Consider the following 12252-nt stretch of genomic DNA (forward strand, 5'->3'; position numbering starts at 1 on the left):
CATTTGAAACTATTGCCCAACAAGCCCAGAAATCTAAATCACGAAGCCCCCAAATCATATAAAAACCCATCGGCTCTCCAGGCTGCTTTGTCCGCCAGGCCAGAAAAATGCTGCTGTCACTGTTGTTTCTGGCTACCAAATAAATGGAGACCTCTTCCTGCACCCTGCTTCCAATTCTTTCCTTCCTTCTTTCTTTCTTTCTTTCTTTCTTTCTTTCTTTCTTTCTTTCTTTCTTTCTTTCTTTCTTTCTTTCTTTCCTTCCTTCCTTCCTTCCTTCCTTCCTTCCTTCCTTTCCTTCCTTCCTTCCTTCCTTCCTTCCTTCCTTCCTTCCTTCCTTCCTTCCTTCCTTCCTTTCTTTCTCTTTCTTTCCTTCCTTCCTTCCTTCCTTCCTTCCTTCCTTCCTTTCTTTCTTTCTTTCTTTCTTTCTCATCTTGGAAGCAGATTAAATTTTACTTTCAACACTGCCATGGGCAGGGGGTTGGACCAGAAGACCTCCAAGATCCGGTCCAGTCCTGTGATTCTGTATTTCTATATTTCTAGGTCAGGGCTAGGCAAACTTGGCTCTTTTATGACTCGTGGACTTCAACTCCCAGAATTCCTGAGCCAGCCATGCTGGCTCAGGAATTCTGGGAGTTGAAGTCCACAAGTCATAAAAGAGCCAAGTTTGCCTAGCCCTGTTCTAGGTCTAGATCTGGATTTGCATAACCTGCTGGCCTTCATATTAATGGGGATGTGTGTTTTTTGGGTGACAGCGTATTACATACATCTGGCCCGTTTGTTTAATTTATAGTGCCGTCTGTATGTGAATCCAAATCGTGAGCTAATTAAGTTAACCCAGTGGCTTGAAGAAGACCAGCCTGTGTGTGAATGCACCAGAATGTCTTCTGAGAGACTAAACTGCAGAAAAGGCATACACACCTGCTGAAGAAGTCCTTACATTTCAAGCAATTGGTTGATACTTTTTTGATTCCCCTCAAAGTTTCCAAATTGCTTGCTTTCCTCAATTACTAAGGGAGGTTTCTGCCTTTCTTTTCTTGCTTCTGCTTTGTTCTTTCCTCAGGCTGTGGCTGCCATCTTGACTTTTTTGATCCTCCCCTTCCCTCCTGGGACGCCTCAGGTTCGTTGAAGCTTGACTGGGCAAATATAATGAGGGAAGCCTCTTAAGGACTCTGAGCAATTTTTTTTTAAGTTCTGTCCTCGTCCTTGCTCACCTCTCAAAAACCAAATTATCTCCATTGAGAATATTGTTATTTCTCCTCCCTGCCTGGAATATAATTGCTACTTGGGCCAAAAATCAAGGATGCAGAACACATCAGTCACATCACATATCTAGCTAGAGCCATGGCTAATAACAACAACAACAACAACAACAAAGTTGGAAGGGACCTTGGAGGTCATCTAGTCCAACCCCCTGCTCAGGCAGGAAACCTTATACCATTTCAGACAAGTGGCTGTCCAGTCTCTTCTTAAAAACTTGCAGTGTTGGAGCATTCACCACTTCTGGAGGCAGGTTGTTTCACTGACTAATTGTTCTAATTGTCAGGAAATTTCTCCTTAGTTCCAGGTTGCTTCTCTCTTTGGTCAGTTTCCATCCGTTGCTTCTTGTCCTACTTTCAGGTGCTTTGGAGAACAGCCTGGCTCCCTCTTCTTTGTGGCAACTCCTGAGATATTGGAACACTGCTATCATGTCCCATCTCGTCCTTCTCTTCATTAAACTAGACATACCCAATTCCAGCAACTGTTCCTTACATGTTTTAGCCTCCAGTCCCCCATTCATCTTTGTTGCTCTTCTCTGTACCCTTTCTACAGTAGAGTCTCGACATCTTTTTTACATCGTGGTGACCAAAACTGGATACAGTATTCCAAGTGTGGCCTTACCAAGGCATTGTAAAGTGGTATTAGCACTTCACGTGCTCTTGATTCTATCCCTCTGTTAATGCAGCCCAGCACTGTGTTGGCTTTTTTGGCAGCTTATTGGGTCAGACTAGCCAATATTTCCTTCTCTTTAGAAAACCACAGGGAAGCAAACTAGGTTTAGTGAGGCATGTGCGCCAAACTATCTTGCACCCATATTGGAGAATTCAATCTTGCAAAAGGTCTATTCTCCTTTTAAAGGGCTATTTGATAGATAAAACCTTGTTTAGAAGACTGGGGGATACAAAAGGCTTGATAGGCTGATTTGTGGGTCTGTCTAAACACACTGCATTTTTTATTGCTTGAGGATGTTTTAATTGCTTTAATGGCTGTTGGCCTTCAGTGGGTTTTAACTTATTGCCCTGAACAGACTTGAGTTCTTTATCTTCAAAGGAAAGGCAGATAATAAATGAATGTCCAAACACACACGCACAGATATACACACAAAAACCCTTCTCTCAAACTAAGGTAAAAATAATGTGAGGAACTTAAAGTTTCATAGATAAAACACCTTTAACAAATCTTTGAAATCTTCATTTCTGCTCTCTTGCACTCTTGGGATTAAAATCCCTTTGGCCTCCCTTCACTTTTTTCTCAATAAGTATGAGAAGTCTTATTTAGAAAGGCTGAAAAGTAGCGTTTCACTACTTATCTCCTTATCAACCTAGATTGTGTTCACCCAACCCAGTCAAAATCTTGTTAGGTGTACATCACTTAGCATGTTACGTGAATCCAACCTGTGTGGTTTGTAAGTTATAGTTTATGATTTAGTGATTGTTGACTTGCACTAATTGTAATTTATTCAACAAATCATGACTTAATGCAGATGTCCCCAACCTTTTGGGCACCAGGGACCGGTGCCATGGAGAAAGGTTTTTCCGCGGACCAGAAGGGGTGTGGTTCTGAATACTGCCTGCATCCTGAGGATGGAGCTTTGCTTGTTTCTGTGGCCTGCTTGCTGGCATGCTGCGGATCTGTGCTGGTCCACGGACTGGGGCTTGGGGACCCCTGACTTAATATGTAAAAACAGCTATGCTATATAAACAAGGTCAATGTGTCTTCTTAAGGAGACAAAGGCTGAAGTCCCCCCCACCCCCAATGTGTCTTGCATGGGAAATATTTCCTATTTCAGATCTTTTATTTCCATGCACAAAAATGGAAACATTTGCAATTATCCACAGTGGAGGAATGGTGGTTGAAGATCATGGAAGTTGAAGAATTGTCGTCTTCCTGTCAGCTCTAGAAGTCCAGAGATTAAAAGTAGGAATTTGTTAAATTTATGTTGCTGGCTGAGGAATTCTGGGAGTTGAAGTCCACAAATCACAAAAGGGCCAAGTTTGAAGACCCCTGGGTTAGGCAATGTTTCTCAATTTTGGTGATTTTAAGATGGGTGGACTTTTAACTCCCAGAATTCCCCAGCTGGTTGAAGTGCACCCATTTTAAAGTCACCAAGGCTGAGAAACATCAAGTTAAGGTATAAATAGAATGTCTTTGCTGCTTCTCTGGGATTCCTCGAAGTTATTAACACAGAAGGGACCAACCACTAATTCTTTAAATATTCTAAGATGTCTTTCAACTAGCCCAGGAGATTTAAACTCATTTAAAATACAAATAAAGTACTCCTTGACAGGACTTCTATCAGTCTCAAGCTTTAATCCTGCCACTTCAACAGGCTTTTCTCAATTTTCCTGGTGCCACAAAAAAAATTTTTTTGTATTGCCTGAAGCAAAATGAGAACACAGTATTCCTCTTTGCCATATGGATCTTTGGTCATTCGGGTTTTCCCCCACATAGAATTGAAGGTGTAAGAGCAACGTTTCGACAAAATCTCATCCGTCATCTTTGAGAGACGTGGTGGCTCAGTGGGTTGGGACGCTGAGCTTGTCAATCAGAAGATCGGCAGTTTGGCAGGTCGAATCCCGAGTGCCGTGTAACAGAGTGAGTGCCTGTTACTCGTCCCAGCTTCTGCCAACCTAGCAGTTCGAAAGCACGTAAAAATGCAAGTAGAAAAATAGGGACCACTACGGTGGGAAGGTAACAGCGTTCCGTGCGCCTTTGGCGTCTAGTCATGCCGGCCACATGACCACGGAGACGTCCTTGGACAAGCGCTGGCTCTTCGGCTTTGAAACGGAGATGAGCACCGGCCCCTAGAGTCGGAAACGACTAGCACGCATGTGCGGGGGAACCTTTACCTTTTAATCAGCTGGTGGTGAATATCCCAGTACAGAAGAATATGGTTTGTAGTTTCTATGGTATCCATAATCACAGGGGCAGTATCTGGATTTCCCTGTGTTTCCCTTGCAGGATAGCTGTGGGGAGAATGCTAAATTGGGTTGAAGATAAAGCTCTACTAAATTTGTGATATGATATAAATGAGGTTAGTTTAGACATTAAAATTTGGTTATTTGCAATTGTATTGCAAGAGAAAGCAGCAATTTCTGTTTGATCTTCTATATCTAAGATCCTTTGCCTTAGAATTGATCTACCTGGATCTGACTTTGATCCCCTATTTATGTTCCCATGTACCAAATGGGTAAGTTTGCCTGACTGGATGACAGATACTATGTTCCATCTGTCTTGCTTTTAACATCTTCCAGTGGTATCCAGAGAGTGGTTCTCAGCAAAACCACTGTAGAAGTTGGAGAATCCACAAATAGATTTAATTACTCAACCAAACTATTTTGCCTCCATTTCTGTCCATCACACTGTGTTTCCCTCTTTGCATGTTTATTTCTGGAGTTGTAGATACCCGGTTGTTGTTGTTGTTTTTTCTCCATTGGCTATTATGTTTTATTTCCCTTCAAAGTATTTCTCTTCATTCCATTAAAAATAAATTTCACAGCACAGCAAGGTGTTAGTTTTTATTTGCCCTTTTAATGTTTCTTCTTTTGGCACGACTAGTCATTTTTTGCAAATACAGTATGCCTTTATTTACCCCTTTTTGAATTTTATATAGATTCCTCCTGGACTGACTTTGAACCGTAAAAGGGTTCTCTTGTTAGCCACACTGTTTATTTTAAATTTAGTGTTTACCTTAACGGCAGTGATCTACCCTTAAAAAAACCTTTAATTTTAGAATCATTTTGAACTCTTCATTTAAATAGCAACTTCTGTTGTGTGCATTCTCATCCCAATCAGCAAGCTTTTCTATTTATGGGCTTACTTGTGTTTCCATTTCTTCATTTCTGCAAATAACTCCTTAGTTGAAGTGGCTGTTTATTTTAGCTTGAAAGTCACAGCATTTATTTCTAATTTATTTCTGTTTTAAAACACCTGGTTGGATCCAGGATTGGACTGCTAAGAGGAATTAAGCTTGATCCCACCATTCTGCCTTTATGCTCATTGGATAAATAGCTAATGTAAAGTCGCGTGCTTCACATAGAGACGGACACAGAGCTGGGGTAGAGATGAGTTTATTCTGAACAGAACGAACTGGGGAAACAGGGAAGCCTGGCGTCTATTTGTACCTGCCCAGGTGGGTGGCATCCAATCAGTTCAAACCTGGGCTTCCTGCCAGTGCAGGTGACAATGGGTGTAGATCCTGGCTTCCCACCAGGCTGACCATGGCTGGGGCTGTCAACAGCTTAACTCATTAGGCTTATCCTGAGTGAGCAGTTATCGCCCGGAGCTGTCCAGCCCCTCTGCTGATCTGCACCATCAGCCTCCTGCTGTGCTGTCCTTTGTGTATGCTGGGAGGCATACACTGCAGCTAACAAATCTGCCTAACCAGGCACAAGCTGTATGTGACATTTCAAATGTGGTGCACTACAACATCCCTAGGAAGCACCGCCTACAGTTATGGACAGCGAGGTTCATAAATCAGCCACATCTGGAGTTGTTTGCTTCTATATATGTATTTATTGTATTTACGTGCCGTCGAATAGTATAGAATTGTGTGTGTAAGCCTAGTTTCTGGTAGTTTTGCCATTATTTTAAATTCATGCATGTATGGTCTTTTTCTAGATCTAATTCTTAGTTGTGTTAATCCTCCGAGTACATGGTAGGATGGTAAGTTGCTCAGCTTTGATCAGTGATTGAAGTGCTATATAAGCCTAGTTAAAATTAATGAATTCTTTAAACCATAGTGGCTGGCTGATGGGTGGGGTTTTGTTTTTTTTTGGTTACCTGAGGCAGGCGTAGGCAACCTTGACTCTTTTATGACTCATGGACTTCAACTCCCAGAATTCCTGAGTCAGCTATGCTGGGAGTTGAATCCATGAGTCATAAAGGAGCCGAGTTTGCCTACCCCTGTGTCCTGAGCGATACACGTACTCTTTGACTTACAGCCACCTTATTAGCAACTTTTCAAAGTTAGAACGCCACTGAAAAAAGTGACTTACAACCAGTCCTTGCATGACTGTTGCAACATCCCTACAGTTCATCAAAATTTGGGCAACCGGCATGTATTTACGTGTTCTGTCCCAGGAACACATGATTACCATTTGCAACCTTCCCAGTTGACTTCTGACAAATAAGATTCTCTTTTCCCTTAACAGCTGGGGTGATTCACTTAACAAACCATGGCAAAACAAGTTGTAAAATCAGGTGCAACTCGCTTAACCACCTTGCTTAGTACCAGAAATTCTGATTCCAGTTGTGGTCATCAGTCAAGGACTACCGGTACTTGTAGTTATGCTGGCTTGGATTACTATTGTCAAACTAGTTGGTCAGACTTTAGTAAAAAGCTGCAGGTTCGAATTGTTTGTTAAGGAGAGAAAAACATCCAGAAGAGCCCTTGGTAACCCTGTTTGGAAATGTTGCTAGGAAAACTGCACGGTTCTGTCCATTAAGTCATCGGGAGTCAAGTGCAAGGCAGAGATTGTAATGATTTACAACAGGGGACTCCAACCTTGGCAACTTTAAGACTTCCTCAGGAATTCTGGGAGATGAAGTCCACAAGTCTTAAAGTTGCCAAGGTTGGGGACCTCTGATTTACAAACTTCAAGGCAGCTGCAGTTCATTAGGAAAAGCTTTCTGTTTGGATTCTAGGTGGTGATTTATTTTCCTTGAAGAAATAGGCCTTCTAACAGAAAAAAAAGTGGGCAAATGCTGTTTCATTTCTTTCCCCCCCCTGCTTTTTTTGGCTTGATTCAAATATACAACTATCGTACCAAAGTATAACAGAGAGCCAGGTTCATGTAATCGTTAAGGCGGCTAGAAACGGTGAGACTGAGTTCTAGTCACGCCTTTGGGCCAGTCACTCTCTCAGCCCTAGAAAGGAGACAAGGGCAAACCACTTCCAAACATCTTGCCAAGAAAACTGCAGGGATTAGTCCATGCAGTCACCAGGAATCAACACTGACTCATCATGGGATAACAGCGCTGTACTGCTGGAATGTCACACCTCACTACCTTTAAATGTTTTGTATTATGCAAATCCCCAAAATCGGGTTGCCTAAACTAGAGGTCCCCAACCTTGTCCACTTTATGACTTGTGGACTTCAACTCCCAGAATTCCTCAGCCAGCATGACTGGCTGAGGAATTCTGGGAGTTGAAGTCCACAAGTCATAAAGTGGCCAAGGTTGGGGACTCCTGGCCTAAACCATGGCTTTTCTGAGGACCAGGCCATACATAGGTGGTTTGTAAACGCAGACATTGTTTTCTTACAGAGGGCTTCAGAGGGGCAGCCTCATGAATCCGCGGTGGCAGAAGCCCAGCGTCCTTACGGCGCTGTAACCCCAGCGCCTTCCAGATGTGCTCCGATCGCCCTTCTCAAGCAGGGTGACCAGCACCTGGGGATTCTGGGAGTCGTAGTTCCCATTCGTTTGGGGAGACCGACAAGGCAAGGCAGGCTTATATAATACAAGAAATGCATTGACCGTTCAAGAGCAGCAAGCAGCGCTGCTGTTTAACAGTCACGTGGTTTTAACGGGGGGGGGAATAAGAGAGAGTGTATCCATCCACGCGTTAAAACAAGCACGCATCTTCCTCCCGCAGCGCTCCAGCATCTTTCACCACCACCTTCTCCCCCCTCCCCCCTTTCCCCCCCGCGAGCCCCTTCCTCCCTCCCTCCCTCTTCATCGAGCCGCAGCACGTCCAGCCAATCAGAACCGCGGCTTCGGTAGCCCAGCGCGTTCTCCCCGGCCTCTCTGGTAAACAAAAACGGGCGGGGGAGGGTCTGGCGCTAGAGCCCCCGCCGCGAAGCTCCGCCCCCGAGGGCGGACTCCGGCTGGAACGGGCCCATTGAAGAGAGCCAAAAGCGCGAAGAGGCCGGGCGGCTGGGGGCGGGGCTTGGGGGAAAAGGCGGGGCCAGGTCAGGGAGGCGCGGGGGGGGGAGCCGCTGTCGCAGTCGAACCCCGCTGCAGTCGGTGCGCTTCGCAGTCGGTCGCCTCTGCCCGAGGCTTGCTGGACGCGGGGCCGCCTGAGAGCGGCGCTCCGGGGCTGGCGCGTTAGGGCAAGACAGGGCTGCTGCTGCGGCGGCGGCTGCTGCGGCTTGCCTTTGCCCGGCCGGCGGGGGCAGCTTCTCCATCAGGCCCGCTTGCCTTCCTCCGCAGCACGGTCCGGTGCAAAGAGCATCCCCTCCCGGCGCCTTCAGGGCCACCGGCAGCCCTTGGCCGTCTGCGGCGAGGGCACGCCGGTCCTCCCGCCGCGCTCGCCCATCGCGGGCATCCCAAGAGCGGAGGAGGAGACCTCCAGCCGCCGGCGGGTTCTGAGACTTCGGTGCCCCCCCCGGGCGACACCGGTGATGGACGCTCAGCCAGCCAGCACGGGGCGCCTAATTCGCCCCCTTCTTGCCCGGCGGCGCGGCGGCGCCTAGTGCCGAGCGGGAGAGCCCCGACCCTCTGCGCGGCGCGGCTTCCGACTCCCTCCCCCATGAGCGAGGAAGGGCAAAAAGTTGGGAGCCGTTTCTTCTTCGGGGAGGAGGAGCCAGCGAAGTCGGAAAGCGACTGATCGGGGAGGCAAAAGAAAACAACGGGCGGACCATTCCAAGCCGATTCCGGCCCGGACCGGCGTCCCTGCGGGGCTGGCCGGCGAATCTGGCCCCAGGCCAAGCGGGGATGCCTCCCCTCCCGAGAGGCCGGCGGGATCGGGGCCGCCGCTGAACGCTCCCGCGTGTCGCCCTGCGTGGCTCTCCTCCTCCCGCGCCTGGGTGGAGCCTCCCCTTCGCCGGCGGGAGGAGGCGGATGCTCGGCTTCTCCCGAAACAGCCGGCTGGGGATCGCCGGGAGGAGCCGCGAGGGGATGCCGCTGGGGGCCGGCCAGAGCTGGGGCTGAGTCCGGGCAGGGGGCGGCCCGACGTGGATGGAGAGAGGGACCGTTGGGCGGCGGCGGCGGCGGGGAGCGCGTGGGGCGCCGGGCGGCACGCCCCGACCCCTGGCGCTGAGCGAGCAGCTCCGGCTCTTCCTTCTTCCAGAAATGCTGCATCATGAACCCGCCGACGATCCGGCTCTGAGCCCGAAGCGGCCGGAGAGCGGCTCCCCCGGCGCCCGTTAGCAGCGGTGGGGACGGGTCGAGGAGGAAAGGGAGGCAAAGCCAGAGGGAGACGCTCCGACCCCCTGCCCCCCTCTCTCCGGCCGGGGGCTTGATCGCAAGACGGCGATGCTTCGGCTGTAGATTCCGGGCAGGGAGGGGAATTCCGGGCCCCCGAAGAAAAGCAAAGTGCCTGCAAAGCGGAGGGAGGGGAAGAGGAGGAGGAAGAGGACTCGCCCCTCCCCGCCCTCTCCCTCGGAGCATCTCATCCGACAACTCTTCAACTTCTCATCCAGTCGGCGGAGCCGCTTCGCCGGGGCGGCGGGAACTTCTCAATCCGTACGCGCTGGTGGCTGGATCTGGCTTTTGCGCAGCGGGTTCAGACGAACGGGAGACGACACGCGTCAAGCTAACTAACCTCTGCTGAACTCGCCGAGCACCGGGACGCTCGCAAAACCCGAGACGGGAATAAAAGCGGCTCGGTGAGGTTCTTCCTTCGGCTTCGGAACAGCCGTCCGCCTCGCCCGGGGCGCGTGGTGCTCTCGCGGAGCGTCCATGCTGCTGCCGCGGAAGTGGCCGGGCTGGCCGCCGTCGGCGCTGCGGCTGCCGCAGAAGTTCATTTTCCTGCTCTTCCTCTCGGGCCTGCTCACGCTCTGCTTCGGCGCCCTCTTCTTGCTGCCCGGCTCCTCCCGCGTCAAGCGCCTCTTCTCGGCCCGCCACGCCGGAGCCGAGCTGGAAGCGCCCCGCAGCCCTCCGCCGGGAGCCGGCCTGGCCCGCCACCCGCCCGCCAACGCCAGCCCGCCCGCGCCGCCGCCGCCGCCGCCGCCCTCCCGCCACCTCCGGGACCCCGCCGAGCTCCCGCCCGGCGCGCACTCGGATCCGGCCTCCCGACGGACCCGGCCGCCCGGCGAGCCCAGCGCCTCGGCGCCCCCCTTGCAGCAGACGCGCGCCCCGTTCCGCTTCGACTACGCGGCGTTCCGGCAGCGCCTCCGCCACCCGGTGCTGGGCGGCAGGAGAGGCGGCACCGAGGAGCCGGACACCCGCGCCCGGCGGCTGAAGATCAAGGAGGTGAGTCGGGCCGGCCGCCCTCGGCGCCTTCCTCGGGCGTCCGGCCGCCTCTCGCCCGCCCCGCCGCGCCTCTTTCGGGGAAGTTCCAGGCAGACGCGGGAAGCGGCGGAGCGCTCGGTTGGCTGGGTCGCCGCTCGGCTGCTTTGCCGAGCCCCCCTGCGCTTGGCGAGCGTGATTTGGGGGGGGGGAGCCGGCACGTTAGTTCGTGGAGCAGAGCACCACTGGGGTGCACACACAACACCTGTGTGCGTGTGTGTGCATGAATGCCTTTGAAAGGATTTAGTTTGCCGGGTTTCCCTTCCCCTCGCGTTGATTTATGTTCGTAACTGAGGTTTTGCGCCAGTGTGGAATCTCGGTTCAAGGCGCTAAAACCTGGCCCGGATTGAATGGGCTGCTACAATATTCTGGTTCAGGGCTTTGCAAAACCTGTTCCGTTACTTGGGTCTCTCTTTTATGTGGGTTCTGCCGTGATAGTGTGTCGATCTTTAAATAAGTTCAGAATTAATTCGGACTACTGAGAAGGGCAGGCTTCTGATGATGTTGCTTGTCAAAATGCATTCGGCAAATCCATCTTAATTGATTTTTTTTTGTTGTGGTTCTTTGGGTAAGAAAATAAAATGGGTGATGGGAAGAGAGTTTCAAATAGATGGTGATGTGGTCTAAATAAATCTCTATAGGATTCTCTCTCTCAAAAAAAAAAAAAGATAGGACACCATTCCTTTGAAAGCTTTTGCTTGCCCAGAAGTCTCCTAATCTATTTTCCCCCCAAATGCTTCTATTTGATAGTTTTCTTTGTGCTTCCTAAGTATAAATGCAAATTATGGGGATGGCAGACTATAGTGTACAATTGAGGATAAGTATGCACGTTGGGATTTTAGTAATTAACGTGTATGATACAGGCTAAATATATCCTTATGGTATTTGGATAGGGACCTTAATTGTTTCCACATGCAATCTATACTGTGGATATTTAGTGTATCCTTTCCCCTGTATTCCCAAAGACAAGTTCTACTGAGCGTGCAATTTAGACTTGTCACTTGTAATTGTTGACATTTTGAAGTGGTTGGCAAAGTGTTTCTGAAGTACAAGTATATCTCAGTTTTATTGGTCCCTCTGTGTGTGTGTGTGTGTGTGTGTGTGTGTGTGTGTACTCCACTGTACTCCACTGGCTAAAGATTATGACTTGCTGAAGGCTCAGATGATGATTAATATTTTTTTAGCAATAAAGTATTTTTTGTAATTAAGTTATGTACTTTTTTGAAGCATAATGCTATTGACATACTTAATAGATAGCAGTATAGCATAAATGTAACTTTTATATGCACTGGGAAAACAAAACAGTTGTCAGACTTACTTTATTGCATTCTTTGCTTTATTTTGGTCGGGAACTAAACCCACAATATCTCCAAGGTGTGCCTGCGATAGAAGCCTGTTGTCATTCTTCCATATCGTGCTTGCCTTCATTATAGTTTGGCCATCATTCCTCGACTTACAACCGTTCATTTAGTGAAAGTTCGAAGTTGCAGTGGCACCGAGAAAGTGACTTATGACCATTTTTCATGACTGTTGCAACATCCCCAGGGTCAAAATTCGGCCGCTTGGCAACCGGCTCATATTTATGATGGTTGCAGTGGCCTGGGATCATCTGATCACCTTCTGTGACCTTCTCACAAGCAAAGTCAATGGGGAAGCCCGATTTACTTAACAACCACGTTACTAAGTTAACAATTGCAGTGGTTCGCTTAACAGCTGTGACGAGAAAAGGTCATAAGATTGGACAAAACTCACTTAACAACTGTCTTGCTTAGCATGGAAAGTTTGAGTTAAATTGTGGTAAGGACTGCCAATATAAAGCTTGCT

The 12252-nt window shown here is 49.1% G+C and overlaps 1 protein-coding gene across 2 annotated transcripts in view; it reads left to right on the plus strand.

Annotated features, from left to right (window-relative positions):
- Positions 1–8747: 8747 nt before the first annotated feature.
- Positions 8748–12252, plus strand: part of MAN1C1 (mannosidase alpha class 1C member 1) — a 153983-nt gene continuing 150478 nt past the window's right edge. The window contains exon 1 of one of the 2 annotated variants that reach the window (XM_083369757.1): positions 8748–10392. In XM_083369757.1, the coding sequence (XP_083225883.1) occupies positions 9880–10392 (513 nt within the window). In that variant the 5' untranslated portion in view covers positions 8748–9879. The remainder of the gene's footprint in view (positions 10393–12252) is intronic. The other variant, XM_083369758.1, reaches the window with a different exon arrangement.

The sequence above is a fragment of the Vipera ursinii genome (genome assembly GCF_947247035.1).
Source record: "Vipera ursinii genome assembly, chromosome: 9".
Lineage (NCBI taxonomy): Eukaryota > Metazoa > Chordata > Lepidosauria > Squamata > Viperidae > Vipera > Vipera ursinii.